The sequence below is a fragment of the Pagrus major genome, chromosome 7, assembly GCF_040436345.1.
Source record: "Pagrus major chromosome 7, Pma_NU_1.0".
Taxonomy (NCBI): Eukaryota; Metazoa; Chordata; class Actinopteri; order Spariformes; family Sparidae; genus Pagrus; species Pagrus major.
Genome location: NC_133221.1, coordinates 2,914,508 through 2,927,490, shown reverse-complemented (window position 1 = coordinate 2,927,490; position 12,983 = coordinate 2,914,508). Strand labels below are relative to the sequence as shown.

Genomic DNA, 12,983 nt, shown 5'->3' with positions numbered 1-12,983 from the left:
AGGAAGAGGATTTACTGTATTTTCCATCTGTTTTCATGTGATTTCTCATCAGTTTTGCTGGTTATTGGAGCATTTCCAGTTTACAGCAGCGAAGAGAAGACCGCATTGGATCTGAGAGAAACTGTTGAATACTGGAAGACGATGTGTTAAAGGACAGACAGTGAATTGTGACTATTGTTGCCGTCTTCATTCACTAGTTGGATAAGAAAGGAAAAAGATACTGTGCTGCCTCCTGCTGGTCAAAGGTAAATATTGCAGACAGCCGAAGGGTCCAATTTCTTTTTTAGGATATTTTTTTATATTTTTTTATTTTTATGATATATACAGACTCCAAACTGATTAGTTTGAGCTCTCTGTGAATTTTGCTCTGCTTCCACTTCAATCAGCACCAGTTAGAGGGAGACTATGTCTCATTCAGTCCTCTGAAACGTTTGATCGTTCTCCATCTTTGTCAGCAGATAGTTTGGCCCAGTTGTCATAGAAGTGGAGATGTTCCCTGTTTCTCTGTGCATTGTAAGAACCTCTCATCCACGAAACTTTAAATAACAATCAACAAACAGTCAAATGACCTCTGATGGTAAAAATCATGTGATATGATTGTAAGCTGTGGACCATCTACCTGTCTTTGGAGATGATCCATGTATGTTTTCAGACCTCTTCTTACTTTCACTTTACACTTGGAGTGGAGTCTCTGACACTTGTTTCAATTTTCAAGAGCTGTCTCAAGTCGAACAGGTTTTAATAGACGAAGAGTCCCAGTATGAGCTTCTGAAGGAGATTAAAGCAAACCTTAAAACTCACTGGCTGTTTTGTGTTGTTCGTGGCTTTCCACCTGAACGCAGTACGGACCGTAGAGCTGAAACAATCAGTCCATTAACTGACTACTCAATCAACAGGAAATTAATCAGCGGCTATTTTAATAACTGATTAATCATTTTGGTACATTTTTTTGTTCTAGCCTCTGAAATGTGACGATTTGCTGCGTTTAAAACTGAATGTATTTGGGTTTCAGTCTGTTGATCAGATGAAAGAAAATTAGAGGTACATAATTATTTTGTTAGTGAGTTATCTGCATTATCTGCCACATTACTGTCTTAATTAACTGATTAACACCCAAAGTTATTTCAGTTGACTATTAAAGACCAGATAAACCAGCAGTTTCTCATGTTGGACAGCTTGGAACCAGAATTATTGTCATTTTTGTTTAACTGAAATGACTGAAATGGCTAATCGATTATACAAATTGTTGCCAATTCATTTATTTCGAATAGTTCCAGCATTTAAAAAACAAAACAAAAAACAAATCAGATTGATCGACAATGAAACTAATTAATCGTTGCAGCCCGACCGGACTGAATGAACCACAAAAAGCTTTGCAGGTTTGCACATTGCAAACGCAAACAATCAGTCTTTCTTGAAGTAACATCAGTTTAGTTTCTGTTGATGAAGAGGCCTCAGTGATCACCGCCTCTGCTCAGTGTCTCTCTCTGCTGCCCCCCTGTGGCGGGGAGTGTGTACTGCAGGACGTCGAAGCTGTCACTCCAGCTCGTAGGAGCTGCTGTCCAGTTGGACCTTGAGGGACTTGAAGTCCGGCCTGTCGGCTGGCTCGGTGCTCCAACATTTCAGCATGATCTGGTAGAGGAAGTTGGGACATTTGGACGGAGCTGGCATCCTGTAACCGTTGGCAACCTGCTGGAACACTTCCTGGTTGCTTAAAGCTGAGGAGAGCAGAGAGAGAGGAAATATGAGGGCAGAAGTGGTTAAACATTTGTTCCCACTGAAACACCGGTACCAGCCCGATCTGCAGGATATAATGTTAGCAGGTTCTGCAAACCCCAGATGCTTTCAAGGTTGACAGATAGATCAACCGATAGATACTTTATTGATCCAGAGGGGAATTTAGACATCCAGTAGCAGCATATAACTTACAACAAGAAGCATTCATGAAACGTCTGTCACATCTAACAAACCCCACCCCCAACCACCGTCGAGTTAAAACCGCAAAAAGCTTTAAAAAAAGACCTAAATTGGATTAAACCTTTTCAAAGAAAGAAATAAATACTGCAAGTACCAACAAAACAGCGGTGCCTGAATGTAGGTTGTGCAAAATTAAACTGGTTGAAACAAATTGAAAAATGAGTCCAAACAAAAAACTGAATCAAAACCAAACAAAAGTTTAACAAAAGTTAAACTGACAATAAAGTTTTGTAGCAAACGTGGAATATCACATTCACAATATGTGTGAACTGAACTGAACTGAACTGAACTGAACAATATGTGGTTATTAACTGACTTTCACAACAGGAATTGGATGGGGTGGTGGCGTTATTACAGCCAGCAAGGCTGCCAAACTGCCGCCTGCAGGCCGAGTCACACCAGTGGATGTTTTTAGGGACACCTGGAGACATTTCCAGCCGCATTTGTGGCGTCACAACCAACTATTTTTCACAGGAAGGAGGACGATTTTCATTCATGATCCTGGCAACCAAAACAGGTATTTTAAGCTTAAACCACGATGCTTTCTGAACCCAATTGGTTTTTGTGCCTAAACCGGAGCAGAGCATAAGCAACGCGTTGTGACGAGAGAGGAGAAGACAATCAACCTCACTGTAACGTAAAGTTTTAACCTAAAGAAAGAAATCTGTGGTTTTGCAGGAACATATTCAGCTAACATTTATTCTGCTGAAAGGGTTGTGACAGCAAAGTAAGATCCAAGGACTGCTGAGAGAAGTGGATGAATAAAGTTCCTAAAAGATTTTGTCCCAGTGTTTTATTGCCTTACAGAGTCACCACATCATTACTATAAATTCTTGTTTGGCATTGTTTTGTCTTGAATAATGGCGACTCTCTCTCTTCTTGCATACTTTCCATGGACTTTGTCTTGGTATTTCATTTTTAAAAAATGTAAAGAAACATGTCCTTCTACCAACCTGGGTAAGGAACGCCTCCGTAGGTTGTAATCTCATAGAGCAAGACACCGAACGACCAGACGTCTGACTTGTTGGAGAACTTCCCGTGGCTGATGGCCTCCGGAGCGCTCCACTTGTAGGGGATCTTCTTGTCTTCTGTGATGTAAAACGGCTCCTGGATGAGAAAATCTTTGTCTTAAAAAAAAACTGCAGAATTTGATTTGACTTCCAAAGAGATGCACAAACTTTTCCTCCCTCCGCTACCTTGATCACTCTGGCCAGTCCAAAGTCGGCCACCTTACAGGTGTAGTCCTCTCCCACCAGGACGTTACGAGCCGCCAAGTCTCTGTGGATGCTGTTCTGCTCCTCCAGGTATGACATCCCATCAGCCACCTGGGCAGCCATGTCAACGAGTGACGCGATGTCTTGATTCTGACCCTCTGGACCTGAAACAGACAAACAATCAGACCTCAACATGTCTTAAGCTTCAGAGCACAACGCTGCTGACCGACTTAAACTTTAGATCTCAACATAAGAGGCAAACAGTGAAACACTGAGGTTCACCTCGGAGGAAGCTGAGCAGGCTGCCCTTCTCCATCAGCTCCGTGATGATCCAGTAAGGCGTTGAGGCCGTGCACACAGCAAACAGGGAGATGAGGTGACGATGGCGGAGACTCTTCAGGATCTGAACTTCCCTCTGAAATTCTCTGTGGTTCAACTCCGAGTCTGAGTGACAGACCGACCGGCAGAAGGAAGAAAAAGAAGAAACCCAGAGATGAAAAAAGAGGAACGGAGACAAAAGAGGAAGAGGAGAAGGAGAAACAGGGAAACCACACTGAACTCTTGGACCATTTAACAAATATGATAAACTTACAGCAGTGAAGTTGTGGTGAAGATTAAAATTATCTAGAAGACGGGACTTTCTTAACTTTTTAGAACAGAAACGTTTATACTTGATGATGAGAAGTAACAAAGTGCAAATACTTTCTTATCATTCTTCAGGCATCTGGACTTTTATTCTGACTCTTCGGACACAAATATCTGAACTTTCTCCTCCTCACATTTTCAAAACAGGCTCGTTACGTTTTTATTTCCCAACATCACGAGACTGATTTCAACCTATCAGAGCACATCACGCACGGCAGACGCAGCGAGACGAAACAAAGACGTAAACAGACGGAGAGGGAGGCTGGAATGGGGAGAAAAGGCGTGTTAGTGTCTCGTATCTGCAGAGAGTTTCTTATTTTCTCTCTTTGTTGCTGCTCGGGACGCTTTACCAACCCAACATGTGGCTGTTTGACGTCCTGGGAATGAGACTCAACAATCAACTGTCTTTGTGGTGCGTTCAGGAACAGCTGGGACAAATCCTACTGACTCTACCTTTAACTTTAATAGTCTTTGAATTATATTAATATGACGTGAGCTTCAGTTAGCTTTGACCACAAATGTCCTTCAGAGGGAGACTTTTTACTCTGATACTCTGAGTACATGTCAGAGCCTGTACTCTATTACTTTTACTGGAGTAGAGGAGTTGAATCAGTACTTCTTCCTCTGCTTTCTGCTCAGAAAAGCAGGTATTCACTATGACTGTGCAGAACTGTCAGTCAGCTGAGCGATCTCGACAGCAGACTGGTTCAGCTTCATGCTTCTCAAATGGCTCATCTGTCAACTCCACCGACCGGCTCTCACTTTACTTTCTGCAGGCGTTGATCCTGTTTGTTCTGGATGAAAACAGCATGTTGTGACTATTTGAACAATAACGAGACAGAGCGTAGCATTAGCACGTCCTCAAAGCCAAAAATGATGACGAATTTCTACTCGACCAGAAAAGAATTCGACTGATCGTCACAGAACACGACGCGCAACCATCCTGCTCGTCTGTCAGCAGCCGAGGTGTAACAATACGTATTATCATGATAAAACTGGAACTGACTCTACTCTTGTTATCTTTACCTGTATGAACACACCCAGTTTCACTCAAATGTGGTCCAACAATGCACATTTGTATTTAACACTGGAGAGCAAACAAAGATCTGTTTTCATTTGTTCACAGAACATTTTACTATTCAAGACTTTGGGCCTTTGAGAAACTTTTCTATTGAACAGAGAGGATGAATTACCGCTCTTGAGCATCTTGATGGCGACTCTAATGAGGTTTTTCCAGCGCCCACTGTAGACGTCGGCGAAGTAGCCGCTGCCCAGCTCCTCCTCCAGGGTGAACTCCTCCTTCGGGAGCTCCCACTCGTCCTTCGGACAAGGATCCACGATCGGGGTTACCGGCTTTTTCTGAGGGAGGAAACACACATACAGACTCGTAGGTCATAAAACACACAAGTACAGTGAACACATCCTCATCAGTGCATACAGGCAGGATTTAAATGTATATCGTGCGCACACTTGGTCCAGATTCTCAATGAATGTTGAACAATTTGTCAAAATAACTTTGGGAAGCGTGAAATATCTAAGTTTTGATAGGAGGAACGACTATTTTTATTTTCATTTAATCTGCCAAATATTGACTCTATTGATGGATGAGTCTAAAAAACGTGAAAAATGCTTGTGACTATTTTCACCAAGTCTTCGTGGGAGTCATCAAATCTCTTGTTTTGTCCCCCAGAATCCAAAGAAATTCAGTTTTACTGTCACATAAAGGAAAAAATGTGCAAATTCTCACAATTCAGAAGGTCAAATTGGGAACAAACCTTCATAACAGTTAATTATTTATCAAATAGTTGTAGCTGATGATTTCCATTGAATAATTTCAACTCTATTTGACAAAAAACAACAAAAGATCTTTTCTGTGATAACAGAACAACTGTCCTTAAAGCCGTAAGTATGATCATGTGTCAGGAGCAATGTTGGTAAAAAAAATAAATAAATAAAATAAAAATACAGAGCATGATGGGGTGAAAATCTGATATTTAAGTTGTGATTTTGTAGTAAATAAATTGCAGTAAAAACCTCAACTCATCCAAATCAGTAAGTTGTTTTCTTCTGAATTGGCCCCTCAGCTCGTCTCTGTAAAGTCTGGATGCTCCTGATAATATCGTCAATTTATGCCGTTATGATCTCAGAGAATTTATGATTTCTTTATCGTAAATTTAGAGATTTAATCTTTGAAATTGACAAGAAATTTCCTCAGAATAAAACCCCCCTCTCCGGCCCCATTTTTACTTCTGCCGAAGAGGTGATGATTTCATCCGAGTCAGCTGGTTTGTTGGTTTGTCAGCAGGAAACCACAAAAACTACTGAACAGATTTCTACCAAACTTGGGTGGAGGATGAGTCTCGACCCAGAACAGACCCCTTTAACTTTTGTTCAGGAATCTTTTTTTTTACATGTCTCAGGGAGTAATAAAAAATCTAACTTTTTTTTTCTTTTTCTATTTATTATCCCTTTCAATGTTCCCAGAACGGTTCTGAAATGTCGTCGTACTCATGGCTTAAAGGTGTTTAAAATCATGTACCCACATGAAAACTGCACACGTCCATCCTTTCATTTTGGAGGATGTTAGAAATGAATCTTTTTTAAATCCATATGTACAATGTTTTGAGCCTAATGATCACACCGAACTTTCATTTTGTTTAAGTTAATTCATTCAGCCTGACATTTTGTGTTCAGGCTCAGTTGAAAGAAAACAATATCAAAACACCTCATCAACATGGCAACAACTGTATCGTCACCTCTGAATGTCCACACTTCTTGTTTTGCGCGACCAGAATTAAGAGGAACAAACTAAATGAAGAAGCAGAAAGACAGAAACGCGGCCCGTCCTACCCTCTTGCAGGGGTTTCCCAGTGCGCCGGTGTTGTGCAGGCTGTTGGAGTCGTAGTGCTCCACCAGGTCGATCAGAGAGCTGAAGTGGCGGTTGTGCTCCACGTGATAATTACCGCCGGCCGCTTGGAGGATCTTAAAATGCTTCACTCGATTGTCGGACCTCACTGCAGAAAGATTCACACAAAGACAGTCAGAGACGAGCAGAAGGGGTCGAAAAAGATCCTTGGTTGTATAAGATTTGTCTCATGTATTACACGTTTATGTGATGTTTAACTCTGAGGTTGTGTTTCAGTCTTCAGCAGACCTGTCGGATGCCTCTCTCTGTTGTAGGTTATGCAGATTAACTGATGGAAAACATAAATACTGACATTTTCTCTGGTTACGCTCGTGCTGCTGCTCTTTGAAAGGGCATCAGTTAAATGTCTCGTGACTGTACAACATGGAGGAGTAACTGGGAAGGAAGTGATGAGCAAATCTTAAGAGATGACTGTAGGTGGATTTAGTCACCCTGTTTGTGTTGTGCAATGATGAGTTATTACCTCGTACCTTACTTGATTTTCTTAAACCTGTTTAAACATTTGAGGTTATCTCAATTTATTTCTGCACGTGCTGTGATTTAAATTAAAACGTTTATCGCTCACTTTTTTATCATTTACATTTTTTTTTTTTTTTAAGAAATGAAATTAAAATGTATTACTGGGTGCACCTAAAATATGTGCCGGTGCGCCTCAATGCAAAGTAAAGCGCCCCGCTCTGGGGTCTGCAGCTCTTCAATGAAATGGATCTCACTGTACAGATGCTGTAACCTCTTTTTAAGGTCTTGGATTACTTTTCAGCTGGAAGACCGACCGACTTCCTCTGCATCTCATTTTCTTACCAAATATACAAAAACAGTTTTTGAGCTGAAGTGAAACTCGCTCTATTTAAACCCACAGACACCAAACGCCTCTCGTTCTTTTGTTCCTCCTTCCTCCGTCACCTCCATCTCCGTCTTTGTCTTGCCTGAGAGAACGTATCCAACGTTGTCCTTCTCACTGTGCCGGATGAGGAAGGCTCCCTCGTCGTTTCCCGGCCCCAGCAGGTGGCTCTGAGCCTGAAAGCGGTTCATCGTCCCGAAAAACCATCTGGAACAAGACGGAAAGACATAAGGAAGTGATGCTCGGCCTCAAACTTTCTCTCTTTAACATTAAATTCAAAATAATGATCAAAGATGGTGTGAAGATGGTGGATAATATATCCTCAAACCATATTTGGAATATTCTGTAACAAACAATAAACGCCATTGTTGTTCTGCAAAGCACGAATACGCTGAAAGTTTCCTACGCATCATGTCAACATCTGACAGTAGAGGTAGAGAGATGTAGTTTAACACTTTGACACCGTTTTCAGCGATCAACGATCTTTTCCTAATCCTTACCAAGTGGTTTTTCTGGCTCAAGCTAACCAGACCGTGACGATTCAACACATCCACGGTTCCCTGAGGCTGAAAGCTCGGCTATCACAAGCCGTGGAGTGAATACACGGCGCCTGTTTGGCTTGTTGGTCAAATAAAATGTCCTCAAGCTGATATTTTCTTTCACCTCTTGGAAGTGGGATTTGTTGATTGTGGTTATCAGCTGCGGCAGTGTCGGCTGGTAGTGTTTTCACCTTGTGAGTGTCACGGCGAACGGTACAAATAAGGGCTGGAACTAAGGAGGCAGAAAGCAGGAAAGGGCCCATTGCCACCTGGGATCCTTAAAAACTTGGTGATTTGTGTGGATGGTCGTGGTTTTGCAGGATGTAGCGGTCGCAGTTTGGTAAAGCTCAGGCAATAAAACTACGAAGTTAGACTGAGGGAATAAAGATACTCAGTTAGGTTTTTGGACCTAACGTTCACTTTTGGTTTTCACACGGGACAGAAGCAGCGACGATCCCCAAACATAAAAACGGCAGCCATCGAACGCGGATCAGGCACAAACACTCTGTGTGACGCAGGACGTGAGGCGCCGCCCCCCGAGCGAAATACCAAGTTTTTAGGGGGGTCCGTTTGGCACCACACTTCACGGCCCTGGTCCACATTCATTTTAAGATGCTGATCATTTCATCACAGCTCTAATAGTTCCTGTTCACTCTGATGCAGCTGGTACTGGTTTCACCTCGTCTGTCTGTCTGTCTGTCTGTCTGTCTGTCTGTGGACATATTTCTGTCAGTACAGCAGTCATAAAAGTTTACAGGTGTGTCGTTGAGATAAAGATGAAGGCAAAGTTCAGAGATGAGTGTGACTGTCAGTCCAAAGACTTCTGAACTGTCAAACGTTTGGTGGTTAGTTCGTTAGCTGCAGCCCGAGATGTGACTCCTGAGTGTGACCACAAAATGATCAATTAAACAAACTGTTATTGCTGCTAATCTCAATTTGTTGCAACGTGTGGCTGAGATGTTTAGTGGACATTAAATGATAATAAATTATATAAATCTAAAATCACATAACGTATATAATTAATGATAAAAACCAGCAGCTCTATAATTAAGTTCAGCTCAGCAGCACCTGTCGACACACAGGAATAACCACGCGTTACACACTTCCCATTCTGTTGAAGCAATAAACAGTCAGAGAGCGAGACAAAACAAGAAGTGGTGAGGCCGGCCTGTCGCAGTGTTGTGTCCCAGTTTGCATCAGTGCTCGGAGACACACGGACACGGGACTGACATTATGAACAGGTTGTTGTTGACATTTCTCACAGCGTTACTCAAACAGAAGGCCGGCAGCAGATACGTGATGCAAAAGAGCGAAAAAGAGAATGAGGACGCAGATCTTGATATGAAGCTGTATGAATGCTCACTTTCATTACAGACAAAAGGGGGGGGAGGGAGATAAACAGCAGCAGGAGGTGAATGAAAAAGTCCCTGTGTTGTTTTAATCAAAGTTACAAACACGCTGCAGGGAAATGGAAATGTGTGGGAACAAGTGACGTGATGAAGTTAGTGATAGTTTTGTAGGACTTTTTCCTCTTCAGAAATTACTGTCATAGATGTTATTTACTCTGACGCTGCGGGAATGTTCACACTTTTTTTTTACTTTTGTAAGAGCATAATTAGTTAAATATGCTCTGAAAAAAAGCTTGTATACAGAAGCCCTGAGAGGCCATTAAGAAAAAAGAGTTTTGCAGGTGAAAAAACATTTTGCTAGATTCGTTATCGTCTCTGACCTTTACTTATTAATCCTCAAAGTCATAGAACATTTTTTCTGGTGCCTGATCTGCAGGTATTTTGTTTTTCCAACCATAATCAGCAGTCGGCATCACCTGATTCAGGAGAACGTTAAGATTCAGTCTGGTGCATTTAAAGTCCCAATTTTATGTTTATATTTTATATTTTTATAAGGATTTTTGTTTCTACCGTGAACTCAGACAGAACCTGTTATTTTTTTATTTAAAAAGAAGTACTTGGTTTGGCTTCCATGTGAATTTTTGTCTAAATCTGCCTTTCCTGAGCAGCGAAAAACAGCTGCTGTCCTATATTTAATATATTTAGATGTGTACAATGACAATTCAGGAAGTAAATGACTTTTATCAGAGAAATATATTGTCCATCGGACATGAAACAACAAAAGTAGCTTGACCCAGAGAAAGAAACGTTGATGAATCAATGCTGCAGAACATGGCGGCGTAATCACATTCACTACGGTGGCCCTGAATGTCCAAACAAGATGTGTGTGATGCCACTGGAAAGCTGAGAAACTCTTCACTTTAGTTTCTTTTAAAAGCACTGGATGGGATGAGCGGCGGCTGTCTCGGTCTTTGAGGGTTAATATCACATTTCCTAATATTTCACATGTTGAAAATCATTTCAAACATGTTTCCCTGCTGAGCCTTCATGTCCCAACTGTTGTCTTCAACACAAAGCGACGCCCTTGATCACATAAAGTGTATAATTAAGTCTCTCGTGTTATAAATATTGTGACATTTCACAGCTGCAACGTTTGTCAGTTTAGAGTAAACGTGTGAAATAAGACCGTGAAGTTTGACGAGTGTGAAGTGCAAAGTGTTATCTGTTACTGACGGTGTGTTCATGCATTTGTCCAACAGGTAGCATCATTTTCACAGTCTCTCTGTGTGTGTATATATTTATAGCTCAGGGTTCAGTTCATAGGAAGTAGATTGTGTGACAGTGGAATTAATTTCTTCCTGTTTGACGTTATGTTGATGCAGCTGAAGCTTCTTTGAGGTTCATATATGTGTCAGGTTCGATTGTAAAGCGTGTTGATCAGCACGTAAAACACTTACACGTGAAGATTTTATAGGCTCGACGTCTACTGTAAAAGGTTGAGGCTGATCGAGGCAGTGAATCACTCTCAGCATCGCTGAACACTCGCCAACATCAGGCAGAGTTTCAACATTGACTCAAGTTGGACTCTGACTAAAGTCATAAAAAGGTGAAGTGTTGTGGATCCTTCAGAGGCAGGAAATGACTTTGGATGTGTTTTTCTCAAGAAAAGATGTTTTACATCCGGTAACTGATCCATGTGGCTGGAGCTGGAGGCAGGAAAGGGTTTAAAGGAACAGTTCACCTGATAATGAAATTCAGTCATTATCTTCTCACCTGACAGGTGAAGTTGTCCACAAAACATTTCTGGAGCTTCACAGCAAAATCAGTGTTGCAGCATTCTGCTAAACAACTGAAGCAGCTGGAAATAAACAACAGAAAATGGCTCCAGACTCCAGCTTGATGGGTGTAATCTAAATCTCCAGAAGCCCTGAGATCCCACACTGATTTGAAAAGACGTCATTTACGCCCTTTTTTAAGAAGAATTGGTTGTCGAGGATGTAAATCGCGTCTTTTCAAACCAATGTGGGATGTCCGAGGAGCCATTTCATGTTTTTTTAATTGTTTTTTTCCGTTTTAAAACAAGTCTCTCTACTTCAGGTGTTTAGGAGAACGCTGTTTTGCTGTGAAGCTCCAGAAATAATTGTCATTAAAAGGTAAACTGTTCCTTTAAAGCCTAACACATGAAGTACAAAGCTGTCTGTACTTTATAACTGCACCTTTATACCTCTGTTGTTGTTGTTGTTGTTGCTTCCTTGTGACGAGAATTTCCTCCTTTTTCATTCTGGGAAAGTTGTAACTAAGGTTTCATGTTTCAGGTCTATTATGCTGTTCTGATCCAACAGCCTGCCTGAAACTTTAAACTTTATTTTAAGATTTCCATCTTATTGTCATTTTCAGTTTGTATTGTTTCATGTGCAGTAAAATCTCAAATGAAGAAGGAACTAGTTTCAGATCTGCTTAATCAGAATTCTTGGAAATGAAAGAGAGCATTAAAAAAAAAAAAGATTTAATAAAAGTCCACTCACGGCTGCATCTCCAGTGACTCGGCCCTCGCCAGGTAGTTGCTGGGGACGATCCCGGAGTCCAGGACGCGCCCGTTCTTGTCGATCCTGCGCGCGGTCCACCAGTCCCCGCTGCGGCTGGTCACGCTGAACAGGTCGCCCTCCTGGAACGACAGCTCGTCCGGGTGTCGGGACTCAAACGCCCACAGCGCCGTGTAGACGGAGCCGCTCTCCGACGCTCTTTCCTGGATCGGACCCGGTGGACTCTGCTGCGCACCGCTGCTGCCGTCTCTTCCTCCTAAATTCACATCTACCCTCCCTTCTCCTCCTCCAGAAGGCTTTTTGTCGTTGAAAATCCTCTCCCATAGCGAATCCAGACACGGACAAGCTTTGCGCAGACACTCGCCCATCGGTGCGCATGAACGGACCCGTGCGCCTGGGAGCGCCTGTGTGAGCCGGTAACACCTGTCGGACAGGTGGAGAGGATGGAGGGCAGGAATCCTCGGCACGTCTTCAGAGAGAAACTGCTGCCTCCTCTGGTGTCGTCGTGTTTAAACTGTGGCTTAAAACAACTTCCTCTCAGCTGGCAGCAGTGAAAAAAACCACACAGGACCCGCCTCTGATCCACACATGCGTCACAGGTGGCGGGTAGCTGTCAGGATCGACGGGCAGAAGTGGATTTACTCGACTTCACTTTTTATAAGTAGGCCTACAGCTCTGAGTGTTTTGTCATTTACTGGAGTAATTCACAGGCATATATTATACTTTGTTTTTTCATAGATTTTGATTCAAACTACAAAATATAATTAAAAAAACGTGCTGATATGAAATAAGACTCCTGATCCTTGAGTAGAAACTCCACTTTTACAGCTGCCACATTAAAGAGGTCATATTGTGCTTATTTTCAGGTGCATACTTATATTTGGGGGTCCCAGTAGAAAAGTTTTACATACTTTAGTTTTCACAAAACACGTTATTTTTCTCATATGCT

General features: G+C 42.0%; 1 protein-coding gene across 1 annotated transcript; it reads right to left on the bottom strand.

Annotated features, from left to right (window-relative positions):
• Window positions 1–285: 285 nt before the first annotated feature.
• ptk6b (PTK6 protein tyrosine kinase 6b) lies at window positions 286–12,550 on the bottom strand. Its single transcript, XM_073471061.1, has 8 exons — window positions 12,017–12,550; window positions 7,689–7,810; window positions 6,687–6,850; window positions 5,030–5,195; window positions 3,474–3,635; window positions 3,174–3,355; window positions 2,931–3,084; window positions 286–1,718 (listed from the first exon to the last, which is right to left on the bottom strand). The coding sequence occupies exons 1-8, from the start codon at window positions 12,400–12,402 to the stop codon at window positions 1,537–1,539; spliced, it is 1,518 nt and encodes a 505-aa protein (XP_073327162.1). The 5' UTR covers window positions 12,403–12,550; the 3' UTR covers window positions 286–1,536.
• Between the last annotated feature and the right edge of the window lie 433 nt (window positions 12,551–12,983).

What these genes read in the sequence shown, in the direction of transcription:
- ptk6b (XM_073471061.1), bottom strand. Translation starts at nt 12,402, where the DNA reads ATGGGCGAGTGTCTGCGCAAAGCTTGTCCGTGTCTGGATTCGCTATGG. An exon ending in GAGTCACTGGAGATGCAGCC is followed by an intron (nt 7,811 to 12,016) that starts GTGAGTGGACTT and finishes GTCTTGTTCCAG; the next exon opens with ATGGTTTTTCGGGACGATGA. An exon ending in GACTGGCCAGAGTGATCAAG is followed by an intron (nt 3,085 to 3,173) that starts GTAGCGGAGGGA and finishes TTTCTCATCCAG; the next exon opens with GAGCCGTTTTACATCACAGA.